This window comes from Leopardus geoffroyi, chromosome B3 (genome assembly GCF_018350155.1).
Source record: "Leopardus geoffroyi isolate Oge1 chromosome B3, O.geoffroyi_Oge1_pat1.0, whole genome shotgun sequence".
Lineage (NCBI taxonomy): Eukaryota > Metazoa > Chordata > Mammalia > Carnivora > Felidae > Leopardus > Leopardus geoffroyi.
This window is the reverse complement of record NC_059337.1, coordinates 37,244,716-37,258,158: the sequence shown is the minus strand read 5'-3', so window position 1 is coordinate 37,258,158 and position 13,443 is coordinate 37,244,716. Positions and strand designations below refer to the sequence as shown.

General features: G+C 54.3%; 1 protein-coding gene across 1 annotated transcript in view; it reads right to left on the bottom strand.

Moving 5' to 3' along the window:
• ITGA11 (integrin subunit alpha 11) overlaps positions 1-13,443 on the bottom strand; it is a 126,068-nt gene that overhangs the window by 29,111 nt on the left and 83,514 nt on the right. The window contains exons 11-12 of the mRNA XM_045449294.1: positions 6,593-6,737; positions 3,774-3,922 (exon numbers count right to left, since the gene is read on the bottom strand). Of these exons, the coding sequence (XP_045305250.1) occupies positions 3,774-3,922; positions 6,593-6,737 (294 nt within the window). The remainder of the gene's footprint in view (positions 1-3,773; positions 3,923-6,592; positions 6,738-13,443) is intronic.

The following is a 13,443-nucleotide window of genomic DNA, read 5'->3' as shown; positions in this document are numbered from 1 at the left end:
GCAGAGAGAGAGAGGGAGAGAGAGAATCCCAAGCAGGCTTCAAGCTGTTGGCACTGAGCCCCACTTGGGGCTCAATTTCATGAACGGAGAGATCATGACCTGAGTCGAAATCAAGAGTCAGATGCTTAACTGTCTGAGCCACCCAGGCGCCTCTCCTCCTTTTTTTTTTTTTTTAAAGTTTATTTATTTTGAGAGAGAGAGAGAGTGCGGAGGGGCAGAGAGAGAGAGAGAGACAGAGAGAGAGAATCCCAAGCAGGCTCTGCAGTATCAGCACAGAACCGGACTCGGGACTCCATCCCGCGAACTGAGATCATGACCTGAGCCGAAATCAAGAGCCTGACACATAACTAACTTAGCCACCCAGGCGCCCCAACCCTCTTGTCTCCCTCTGTCATCCCACCCCCTCTACCTCTTCTTTCTTCCCATTGGTTAATTTTATGGATTGCCATTTATTCTGTTTGTAAGCAGCACATATCATGGCAAAAAATGAGCAAAATTAGAAAAAGGTATGAAGAAGAAAATAAAAGTGACCCGTTGTCCAAACATCCAACTATACGTCCCATGTTATAACGTTTTAGTGTATTTTCACTGAGTCTGTTTTGTCTAGAGTGTGTGGCTGGTTTGTGTGTGTGTGTGTGTATGACTTTATTTTCACAGTCTGGGATCATACTATCTACAGAGCTTATATATGATTTTTGAATAAAGCAATGGGTCATGAGCACTTTCTCCGTGACGTGTTATATTTTTTCCTACAACATGATCATTGGTGGTTTTATAATATTCCAAATTATGCATGTGCCACGTGTATAATCAATCCTCTTGTTGGACACGTGGCTCATTTCAATTTTTTTTTTTTTTAGTTTATATTTTGAGAGAGAGAGAGAGAGCAGGGGAGGGGAAAAGAGAGAGAGAGAGAGCAGGGGAGGGGAAAAGAGAGAGAGAGAGAGAGCAGGGGAGGGGAAAAGAGAGAGAGAGAGAGAGAGCAGGGGAGGGAAAAAGAGAGAGAGAGAGAGAGGCAGCAGGGGAGGGGAAAAAAGAGAGAGAGAGAGAGAGACAGCAAGGGAGGGGAAAAGAGAGAGAGAGAGAACCCCAAGCAGGCTCTGTGCTATGAGCGCAAAGCTGGACACTTTGGATCCCAGGAACCATGGAGATCACGACCTGAGCCGAAACCAAGAGGTGGACACTGAACCCACTGAGCCACCCAGGAGCCCCGAGGCTCGTTTCGATTTTTAACGTTACAAATATCTTGGGAATAGCATCTTGGACAGGAGATTATGTTTTCTTTTTAGCATTTGAGCACTCTGTGTTCCTCTCCCACCTTGGGGGCCGTGCCCCCTCTTCAACGAGGGGGCCACTGACCTATTCAAGTCAGAAAGCTGAGGGTCCTCCCCGGCTCCACCACCACCTCTCCCACCCACAGGTTCCCAGCAAGCCCTGCCTGGAGTGTGCCAAACACGTCCTGAGTCCGTCTGCTTCCCTCCCCTGCGGTCTCTTCCCCAGGAGAGGCACCTCTGCCGAAGGACCCCCTGCCTCACGCTCCAGTTCACCCCTGCGGGCAGCCAGAGTGGCTTCTAGCAGCTGACCACACCACTCCTTTGCTTTCGGAGGGGTGCAGGGGGAAGTCCAAGTTCTTCAGTGTGACCCTGTTGGACCTGCCTCCCTCCCTCCCTGGCCTCTGCCTACACCCCCTCCCCGCCCCACACCTCCAAGTTCCCACACTCGCTCCTGACATTCCCAGTGATTTCTCCCAAAGCCCCAAGCCCTGGCTGGGTTCCAGGCTTCCCTCTGCACATACTTTTCTCTTGTCTGCCCCACTCTCCCCTTCTCCCTTCCGGACAATGTCACCTCCCTCAGGTCACTTCCTGTTAGAAGCTGGCCCTGGCCTGCCCTGCCATTTCCCTTTCCACTGCCCTCTGCAACCACCCCCAGCCCCACACTAGCACCTGTTCTCCAGCGCCCCCGCCCCCACCCAAGAGTGGGCACCCTGTCCCTGCTGTGTCTCCTCCAGGCCTGGGCATAGACAATAACATAACAGATATAATAAATGTTTACTGGACCAGCGGGTCACTTAGGAAGGACGAAGGAGTCCCTCCCAGGGACAGGCCTGTGTGACACGCTTTACAGCCTCAGGTTAGCTCGTATGAGCCTCATGCTACCTTAGGAGAGATCACTGTCCTAATTTCACAGGGAACAAACTGTAGCTCAGTGAATTTGAGTCACTTGCCCAAGGTCAGATGGCTGGCTACAGCCAAACTGGGTTGAAACTTCGGTCTGACACCCGAGCCTGTGATACTCCCTCCCCCAGCCGCCTCCTGGTGTAGGGTGCTTTCAGGAGAAATCCATCGTCCGGCATGAAAAGCTTTTAACTGAGGAGAAAGATAGAAAATACGGAAGAGGGGAAAAGGGAAATTCTAAACACAGGGTGGGGGAGGGAAGAGCTATCCCTACCTAAAATAATTAAGAGGCAGACAGAGAGCAAATAAGGGAGGAGTGGGGGGAGGCATTTGTCTAAATATGTGGCCTCAGCTATGTGGGTCACGGTGATTTGGAATCCACTTAATTTAGCTGCCTTCAGCACTGCGGTTTCTCGTTCGGATGTTGGAGGTGGAACCAGGCAGTAAAAATGTCATAAATTCATCAGTAAATTCCCTCCAGCTCTCAAGGTCTAGCCTTGGATTCCCGAAGAGCCAGCCCTGGGCAGAGTGTGGGCAGGCAGGCTGGAGGCTGGGGGACAGAGCAGTGCCCCAGGTCTGCCAGTGCCCTTGAGACGGGAAGGGGAAAGAGAATGATGGCTTCCTGTACCTGGAGGGACTTTGGTTAGACCCAGGGAGGAGCCTGTCCTCATGGTGACAGGCCAAGGGCAGGGGGCAGGGCTGTTCCTGGGCTCCGCAGAGCCGAAGGTGAGCTGGGAATGATGGGAAGGGCCTGGCTAAGGCCCAGCCCAGGCCCAGGGTGCCGTGGATGCTGAGTGTGGCCGGGGGGGGGGGGGGGGGGGGGGGGGGGAGGGGCTGGTTTGGGGTTGTCAGGGGTCAGGAGGCAGTATCATGCAGAAAGTCCTGGATTCTCAACCCGACCCAGCCTCGAATCGACCATGTAACCTTGGAAAAGGGATGTGGCGTCTCAGGACCACAGTTCCCCTCGGCTGTTGGCATGGCTTGGATCAGAAGAACCCTGTTTCCCGATCTTTCACTACCAGTGACTCTTATAGCTTTTCAGTTGGCATTCGTGACCACCCAACACGAGACTCTTAGCGACACAGTCTGGTTCCCACGCGGCCCAGGCAGGGCAGGGGCTGTACCACTCTGCACTGTTCCCATTCCAGGAACAGGAAAGAGCTGGCGTCCTGGTGGACCCACGGGGCCTCGCTGTGGGTGCGTTTGCAGCTGCTCCCGTTTCTGGCAGCATGAAGGCGGGCATGAGGAACATGACCATCCCCCCGGGATGCCTAGGGGCCCTGGCAGCCCGAGCTGGGGGCCTAGGTGCTGCCTCTAACCCTGAACTCTGGATGTGAACAGAGAGAAGCTGGCAGCCAGGGGCAGAGGTCTGGCACCAGAGACAAGAGGCAAACAGATTCTCCTGGGTTCTTGCTGTCGCAGGGACCACGGCCTGCCTTTCTGGGGATGAGACAGTCCAGCTCCAAGGCTGGTATGAAGGAGGTGTGTGACCCCCAACCGGGAAGGATGTCTGCGAAGGAAGAGCAGAGCCCCTGCCAGCCCAGCCTTGCCCACATGCCCTCCCGCCCGGCCCCTGCCCCCAGCCTCCCCCTCCATTACCTGTTCACCCCGCAGGGCCTGGTGGATGGTGAGAGTCCGGTTGTTGTGCATGGTGAACAGGATGGCTTTGCCCGTGTGGTTGAACCGGGGTGCTCCTGCCACGTACACCCGCCCCTGCCTGGAGGACACGACCGACGTGACTGTGTACCCTGCCATGGGAGGAAACAGGCTGGTCTCTGCCCCAGCTCCTCGGCTGTGCCTGAAGGGCCAGCCCAGGGAGTGCATTCAGGGCAGGCTGAGCAGATGTGAAGCAGCGGGGTGGTATTTCCTAGGAACAACTGGGGAGGCCTGGAAGAGGCAGGGCTCAGGAGGGGGGTAGGGAGGGTGGGGAGAACTCATGCACCCCACCCCCTGCTGGAGGAAGCCAAGGAAGCCAGGTGGGGCTACGAAAAGGCACTGCTGACCTGGAATATGCATGTGCCCCCGGCCCCTTCACCCGCGTCCCTGAGACGTGTGAGAGAGAGCAGGGAGGAGAGAGGTGATGAGCCCTGGCCTCGCTTCATCTCGTATGGGGCAGGCTTTGATTTGCAATCTCCACCAACTGTCTCTCTCAGGGACCCACCAGTGTCCTCACTACTGCAACCTGCTGCTGGGTGGTCTGGAGAACTACAGCACTGGCTGTCCAGGTGGGAGAAGCCGCTCCACTGGGCATCGACCTGGGGTCCCAGCGACTCTTGTGGCCCCAGAGCTTTGCAGCCTCAAAGGATGGAGCCCCCTCCTCTCTGTCCCACACATATGCCACGTAAAAGAGGAAGAAATGGAAACCCGGGGCTCTTTGGGAAAGGCCACCAATCCGTATCCTCAGGATGGCTTTGCCCTATCACTACCCAGCATGGGGGACGCATGCAAAGCCTAGAGCCCCACTTTCTGCCAGATGGTTGAGAGTGGATCCCAGTTTTTAGATGCCTCGTCAGCAGTTCTGGGCTGCTTCCTGGCAAACGGATGTCTCTTTCTGCCATGTGTGCACGTGCGTGGGCATATGTGGGTAATACTACCACTATCGTTCCGCTGGTTGCTTGTATAGCGGCTGCAGGATGTGTAGACGGGTTGATTCAGTGGCTGGGAGAACAGGTGCAGTAGGGCGAGCTACTCTGGTTCCAGACACGGTATTTTTGACTCTTAAAGGTGTATTCTGGGAAATGGGGCTCGAAAGGTCAGCGAAGCCAGAGTGTTGCATAGGCTGTGTTGGCTGTGTATTAACACAACCATAATATATGAGGGTAGGGTGGGATCAGCCTTGCAGAGTGGGGCCGAGGTGTCTCTGAGCCCTCAGTGGTGCAGCTGAAAATGTTCCCAATTAGCCCTGGGCTTTGGGCTTCCTCAGAAGGAGACACAGCAGTCATGGGAAGGGCTTGGGGGCCGAATGTCCTAGGGGCAGGCGTGGGCCTCTCAAAGCAACAAGCAGCATTGAGAACTTCCTGCTTCCCACAGTCTGCTGGCTGTAGCTTACATTTCCATGTGGTTCTTTGGCCAGCAGGCAGGGCCATCCTGAAAGCTGGACCGGCCTCCCAGAAGGCCTGACAAGATGACAGAAATCCATACGGTTTCCTTGCGGGGAGGCGGAGAGCCTGGTCTCCCAGTCTCCTTCCTCCAAACCTCCCCTCTCCCTTGGGGCATGTAGGAAGGAATCTTCCAGAGACCCCAGACCCTGCCCTTATGGATAAGCCCCAGAGAGAGGAGGAAGGAAGAAGGGCTGTGACTGTGGGTAAGGCAAGATAGTTGGGCCTCATGAGGGTTTTTTGGTCTGGTTCTACCCCACTAGGGCCCCCTGGGAGGAGGAAGACAGTTATGCTGGGCCAGGAAGAGGTGGATTCATCCTGCTGCCCCTCACTCAGATACCTTCACTATCTCCCTACTACCAACACGAAAAGGCTCTAACTCCTTAACCTGGCATTCGAGGCTTCCTGCTGCAACCCGCGCCAACCTGCCTTCCCCTTCCCCCTCCTGCTCCACCCCTCTGTTCCATCCTGGTCTACTTCCCGTGTCCTGACCCCGCCTAGCACTTTCCACACCTCCCCCCTTTGCTTGAACCTTCTTGGTCTATTCAGTCTTTTTCTGCCTCAGAGACCCGGTGTCAGCCCCAGAACGTGTGCAATGGGGGCCGGAGTGTGCCGGCCACTGGTCCACGACCACCCACAGTGCTGGTCCTGCTCACTTGGGCCCTGGGCACCAACGTTATCGAGAGAGAGAGAGAGAGAGAGAGAGAGAGAGAACGATCGGGGAGGGGCAGAGAGAAAGGGAGAGAATGAACCCCAAGCAGGCTCTGCACTATCAGTGCAGAGACCAGGCAGGGCTCAATCCCGCGAACCTCAAGATCACGACGTGAGCGGAGATCAAGAGACGGATGCTTAACTGACTGAGCCACCCAGGCGCCCCTATGCTGCTCTTTAATGTCTGCTTCCAAAGTGCTTAACGGGAAGTGACTTCTGCCTTGATGGTGAACGTTAACAATAAAAACGAACATGGACTTCTCCACGTGCATGTTGCCTTGGGAGGCAGCTCAGCGTGCCCAAACCCTAGCCAAGGCAGAAGGTTTTAAAGGCACACCAACAGTGGGCCTGGTGTCTAGAAGCATCGACTGAGGCACATTTCAGGTACAGGTGCTTTGCTTACCATTTATTCTACCTGTTTATGGAGAGCCCGTTGCATGCCGGGCATGGTGCCAGGTGTGGACACCAGGCTGAAGAGGCAGCGGTCCCTGACCTGTGCCTGGACATTCGCAGGATATTCACAGACAGGTCCTTGTTTCACGTGGGGGCACGTTCCCCTGGGCCCCTCCTCGCCCGCGCCCATTCGCCACACTTAGCTCGGGCTCTTACCTAGATAGGCGCCATGATTCTTGAGCTCCTCGGGAAATTCCTTCAGGTAGGACTCGCGGAGGGGAATGACCTTCCCACCACTGGTCTCCTTCAGCACGGCTCCGTTCCAGTCATAGGCGCCAACGGCTCCCAGCAGAATGCCGTCCTGACATCGGGGAGGGGACACACATCAGCTCGTGTCCCCGGGGGGCCCCTTGCTGGGAAGCCACCTCCAGGTTCTGCACAATGAAGCATCCACCACAGCCTCTTTGGGCACCTTCTCCTGTGTTCACTATTTAACTGACTTCCAGGCAGGGTTCTTGACTTTTGAATGAGGCCAGGACCGTCCACCCCATCCTTAGCACAAAATGGATCAAACAAAGGAATGTTCTAGAAATAGACTCCACCTCTAGAACCAAGCCTCCATTGCTCTTTGGGCTTCATAAGCCCCGTAGGAAATCTCCTGTCACTGTCCCTTCCTTCTGACGCTCCTGGAAGCTGTGGCCCCTGCCCGTGGCCTCCCTCCACATTCCTCTGTGGCGTCTGACTTGCTTCCCTGTGTGCAAATCTTACATCTTCATTTCTTCAGTAACAATTCACCGAGTGTCTACTCTGGGCTGGCCACTTACTCGGAGCTGCGATATAGTCCCTGCCCTTGCAGAGCTCAAAGTACTACGCAAATGTGCAAGTTAACATAATAGTTGCAAAGCGTGATAACTGCTATAGGGGATGTGGTAAATACCACAGTGAGGTTTAGTCTAGATTGAAATGGGGGTCAGGAAAAGCATTTTTGAGTAAGTGATGCTCACCCGGACACCTGGAGGGGGAGGGGACGAGTGTGCAAAGGCCCTGAGGCTGGAGAGAGTTTAGAGGCATTGGTTTTAAGGAACTGAAAGCCGTTTGGTGGGCTGGAGTGCAGACTGACAGGGGCCAGAGCGACTCTGATGAGGCTGAACAGAGAAGCCAGGGCCATATCTGTGACAGCCTGCACCCTGAGGAAGGGGGGTTGTCTTTAATTGCAGTGTAAGTGGGTGCTGCAATGCTCAGGCAGGAGGACGGGAACTCTGGCTCCCCGAGGGGCAGGCAGTCTCCCTGTTACTGACTCCAAGGTCACTCCTCACTCTCTGGGCTGCCCCTACACCCTATCCACCACTACTCCGCCTCCTTAAACAACCTCCTTGAACAAAGCTAGTGGATACAGGAAGACAGATAGCAAGCCCTTGGAAGCAGGGAGGGCCACCTTCCTGGGTGACCTTGGTGACTCCTGGCCCGACAGGTTGTGCCCCGGCTTTGGGCTGTGAAAGCACTAGCAGATGAAGTCACCTCTCTCCTCCCCTGACCTCCCTAATCCTGGCTGACTGGCAGGATTTGAGGTTCCCCTGCCACGTGGGGCCCGGGGCACCCCATCTCCCCTCCCCTCCAATACCATGGTGCCGACAGAACAATGTGATTCTGGCCTTGGGACAATCAGGGCCGTGAATGAGCAGGTGGGCAGCGTCACCATGCAACAGTCTCACTGGTGGCCGCGGAGGGGGCAAGACTGTGAACCTTACTCAGACCTTCCATTTCTCATTTCCCAGGGGTCACTTTAAAGAGTGAAGTTGATCTCAGATAAGGTTTAAAAAGTCCAAATTCTCTGGAAGTAGAACTGACTGTTCAGACAATGTTTTTCTGACCGCAAGCAAGCTGGTCTCTGGAGAGTCTGATGTACTTGGTTGTGTTTAATGTCGCACTTTCTAATTAGCTTTTTCCTCCCGGTCTGTGTGAGCCTCAGCCTGGGAGCGCCTGATGATCTCCTGGGCCGGGATCAGGGCCGGCACCTCAAAGACTCACGGCCAGTGCTCCTTGCACTTGGGGTGTGCTCCCTTCTATGCAAAGTACTTTCTCATCCAGCCGCCCATTTGTGAGAGACCAGCAGGTCAGATGTTCATTACCTGCACTTGACAAATGGCATCCAAGGTTCAGAGAGGGAAAGGGACTTGTCCGAGGCTGCACAGCAAGTCGGGGCGGGGCTGGGACTTGGAGCAGGGTGGTGGGTTGGGCAGGGGAGAAAAGAGCCATGGGCAGCCCCCGGACTCTGCTCCCAGTTTTCCATTGGAGCACCCTCTAAGAGGACAGTGATGTTTGGGCCTCATCTCTCTCCTCCCTCTCCTCCCTCTCTCTTCCGGCTGAATCCAAGTTTGCTTCTGCAGGACCAGGCTTCTTCCTTCAGGGAGAGGCCTCTCAAGATGAATTTTTGGCCTTGCAGGTGACTGGAAGTCTCCATGATGTACTGAGGAGGACTGGGATTCCTCTGGGGAGGACCCCGTATGTATGGGGGGCTTGGGGATTCCACTGGACTCCCGGATTTGGTAGCACTGGGCCGGCTGATTGCTCACAGGCTCTCACCTTATGATATTTCACCCTGGCAGTGCCCGTAGGCCTGTGCTCCCAGGGGGCGGCCCTTTCTTGAGAGGGCTCTGTTACCAGAGACAGCCTCGCTGAAGAAGGCGGGGAGAGGGCAGGAGGAGCAAACCTCAGTATGGCACTGTCTTTCCCCAGCTCGGGGAGCCTAGGCATTTTGAATTTGGAAAAAATCTGGAAGGGCAGGGTCCCAAAAAGGGCCAAAGCCTTGACAGAGGAAGCCAAGCATGTAGGCCCAGCTGGAAAACAAATACCAGGGCATTCCAGGGAAGAGCCTCATCCCACGCTCCAGGCCTGGCACCGGCTCCCTGATTTATGGCTTCCTTTCCCGTGGGGCCACGTGAGCTCCCACCAGATACTGCCAGGGTGTGCCTGGGTGGCCTTGCACATGGACCCTTGGCACAAGCTGACTTTTCTAGTGCCCTGTGCAGATGTGAGGATGCAGGCATGGTGGCCCTCAGCAGGTCCAAGGCCAAGTCCGTGCCCTTCCTATAGACAACGTGTACCCGTATTCACTCTGGCATAGCACCTGCCGTCTGATTCTGCTAGATCATCAATTAGCTGCCTTCTGACCTGGCCCCTGCAGCAGTCTTGCCTCCCTAGCTGAGCTGAATGTTCCTGGTATGTGTGACCATGTCCCTCTAAACTGTGTCCCCAGCCAGCCCGTGTCCCCAGGGTTGGGTCACATCCCTAACACTAGAAACAGCATCGTTTAGGGCAGTGGCTCCCAAACGGGGGGCAGCTTAGCCCCCAGGAAATATTTGGCAATGCCTGGAGACAGTTTGGGTTGTCATAGCTGGGGGTGGTGTTGGGGTTGGTGTGGCATCTGGTGGGTAGGGTCAGGGCCGCTGCCTACAATACACAGGACGGCCCTGCAGCAAAGAATTATCCAGCCCAAGTTGGCAGTTGGGCTGAGGCTGAGAATCCCTGGCCCAGTGGTTAGAGCATGAAGTCTAGAGTCAGACATTGCTGAGTTCCAGTTCTAGCTCCAAAGCTTCTAGCTGTGTGACCTTGGGCAAGCTTCTCTCTCTCTTCCTTTTTTTCTCCCTCCCTCTCTCTCTCTCTCTCTCTCTCTCTCTGTTGCTCTGTCTCAGCCTCAGCTGTAAATTGTTTTGTTGGGAGAATTAACATTTTTAATTCTCAGCACGGAGCTTGGCAGTCAGCAAAGGACTTGGTATATAGTAACTCCTCTCGTTCTTTTATTCATCCATAAAGCATCGGGGATGCGGGAGTCAAAGAATCACATCTCATGGTCAAGTTGGTGCTGCAGAGGAGTCATTACAGCAGCCTGAGGGGAGTGCCCTAGTGGAGGCAAGGGCAGCCTATTTGGGGGCCCCGCAGGAAGCGGGGGGCGGGTGACTGAGGAGGTGGGTGGAGTTAGGACAGGATTTTAAGAAATCCTTACTTGATTGTAAGTCTCAAAATGTACACTTCTAGTTCCAAGCCTCAAGACTCGATTCCGCCAGTGTTTTTCAGACATCTGCTCAAAGACTGAGGTTCAGAGAGGTTAAATGGTTTGTCTGAGGCCACGCATCCAGGCAGTGCTTTCTTCTTGCCCAGCAGTAATGGAATGAGAATGCCAGATGCCAACAATTCTTGGCTTTGGATAGGTGGTCCTGTGCACGGAGTCCTGTCCTCCTCCCCAGGCTCCTCCATAGCTCCCTATTGCCTGCATGTCCACCATCAGAGTGATTCTAGAAGGGCCAAGAGCCCCTCCTAAGCCAAATACGTCGTGAAGAGGACGGGTTATACTTTTCACTAATTGCTCGGATTCTGTCATAGACGATGCATTTTTAACAAGCCTAAAGTGGAGCCTGAGGAACAATGAGTGCCAGGAGGTTTAGACGGGGTTGGGCAGGAAACACCCAGAAATGGGCCTTCAGTCTTTCTGTGGAGAGAAGCCCTTCACTGTGCTGGAAGCTGGTAGGCACGGTGGCAAGGAGGTGGTGTGGGGAGCAAGGGCCACCCTGTACTTGACGGCTTGTTCCCGATCGGCAGGTTGGTTGTCTCTGCTCAGAGGTCCTGGGAACAAGGCTCAGGAGTGGGGTGCCTAGCACCAGGGTGCAGCCTGAGACACGGAGCTGGGCTTAGGAGGAGACCCCAATGACCTGGAAATGATTCCTGCCACCAGAAGTCACTTGGGAACGATCTGGAACAGCATGCCGGCAGACCCTGGCTACCATGTCCGGGCCTCATGGGGTGGAGCCCGCGGACAGTCCTGACTGCCTGCCCTAGCTAGCATGTGGAGAGGTCCACGGTTTAAGGTTATGGGAGTGTAGGAGAGGTTAACAGCCTCTAGGTACCAACCCCTCACGTCACCATATGGATCAGTTTCTTTAATTTTTTTTTTTAAGTTTATTTATTTATTTTGAGAGAGAGACAGAGACAGAGAAAGAGAGAGAGAGAGAGAGAGAGAGAGAGAGAATGAGAGCAAATAGGGGAGGGTCATAGCGGGAAGGAGAGAGAGAATCCTAAGCAGGCTCAGCACTGTCAGGGCGGAGCCTGAGGGGTGGGGGGGCTTGAACTCATGAACCGTGAGATCATGACCTGAGCTGAGATCAAAAGTCGGATGCTTAACCGACTGAACGGTGCAAGGCACCCCGGTTTCTTTCATTTTTGATTGAATCAAATGTGCAAAACTAGTTCAAATGTTTTTGTAGTGGCTCGGTCAGTTAAGCAGCCAACTCCTGATTTTGGCTTCATGAGTTAGAGCCCTGCTTCAGGCTCAGAACTGTGGAGCCTGCTTGGGATTCTCTCTCTCCCTCTCTCTCTGCCCCTTCCCGGCTTGAGCTCTCTCTCCCTCTCAATATAAATAAATAAACTTAAAAAATCAAATGTAAACCTCTTAGGAAAGATTACAGCCTGAAGGCTTTCACAGCTAAGCAGCTTAGGTAACAGCCAATGACCTTGGCTATCCAGCCCACAGCTCTAGCAGAGGCTGCGGGAAGGGCACAGGCTGAAGAGGCTGGAGGGTGGCTGGGGCTGCTGGTCTGGGAGGTAGGAGTCTCCCCACCCTTGACCTGTGTCAGACATAACTGAGGGCTGGTCTTGCTGGATCATCACGTGTAGGTTCAAGGGAAACAGTCTCTTCCCATCTCAGTTGAGTCACCAAAGTATTTGTGTAGACAAGATCCACCCTAATAAAACTGCTTCCTTCTGTAAACTCTTGGGGTTGGGGAGAGGTAGGAGTTCCATGTGAAATTCCTCTGCAGAGCCCCTGGGTGGGAGCAGCACCCTAGCTCCATCCACCATTAGGGGGCATCCATAACTTATTGTCCCCTTCCTTTCCTGCACACTTTCCATCTTGGCTTGTGCGGATTACAGACTCAGAGTCTATGCCCCCTTGGGAGGTACGGATCCCTTTTGGAAGCTTTCTGGCAGACTCCTGCAGCTTCTTCTTGATTACCCAGCTCAACAGGGAGTTCACCACCTCAGCACGCAGCCAGGACTAATAGAAGCCACTCCAGCTGTTAGTGATCTTTGCATTCATTTCCAAATACTAATGGAACCCCTGGCTTCAAAATCTGTTTTGGAATTTGACTGGAGATCCATAGCTGGCCTTCCTGGTAGCCATTTCCAGAATGTCCTCTTTCCCCTTTTTGGCAAATCAAGACTAGAGTTTCCTGGGTTGACTTAGGTCCCTGGGTTTCCCCATGGCTCTGACCTTCAGCCTGGGATGCCATTCCTGTGGTCTGGGGCCTTGGGCTCTTTGGGTGACCAGGTGATGTTTTGGGGTCTCCTCTCTACCCTGGCACTAGTCTCCCCTTCCTCTTGCTGTTCTTTCTTACCCTTTTGAAGGCTGGTTTCCTTGCTAGACAGGCAACAGCAGCCCAGGTGATGAGCCACCATCCCCTTTGCTATTTGAGAACATTCTATGAGGTACTCCCTCCAGGACTAGAGACCTTTCCTTCTGACATAACTAAACAGGCCCAGGGAAGCTGAAGGCTTCTTCTCGCATTTGCAGGAAGTGGCTGTCTGAGGCCGTCTGTGGAACACTTTTGGAGGGGATGGAGGCTGAGAGCTCGCCCAGGACTTGGACTCACTCGGGCTCGAGACCTGCTCTGGGCAAAGCTGAAAGGCTGGACCACTGCTTCCCATCTCCGGAGAGGGCTGACCAGCCCCGAGAGCTGTGGACCTGGACTCCCAGGGACAGGACGGCTGTGGCCAATTATGGTGGCCTCAGTGGTCAGCATCAGCACTGAGAACCCTATGTGCCCTAAAATAGCAAACCCAGTGGCCGGTCACAGCACCAGATAGCCCGCCATCGTTGTTCCATTCTTTTGGATTTGGAAGGATTGGTTTTTTCTTTTTAGGTATTAAAGAGTCTCAGATTCAGACTTAATCATCTTCTCTTTAAGAGTCGTATCAGATAGAAACTTCCAGATGCCTGTCACTTGAAAACCAGACTCGGGGGCGTTAGAAGAGCTGGGGTGGTGATAAGGATGGGGAGAGGCACTCCGGTCTCTCCA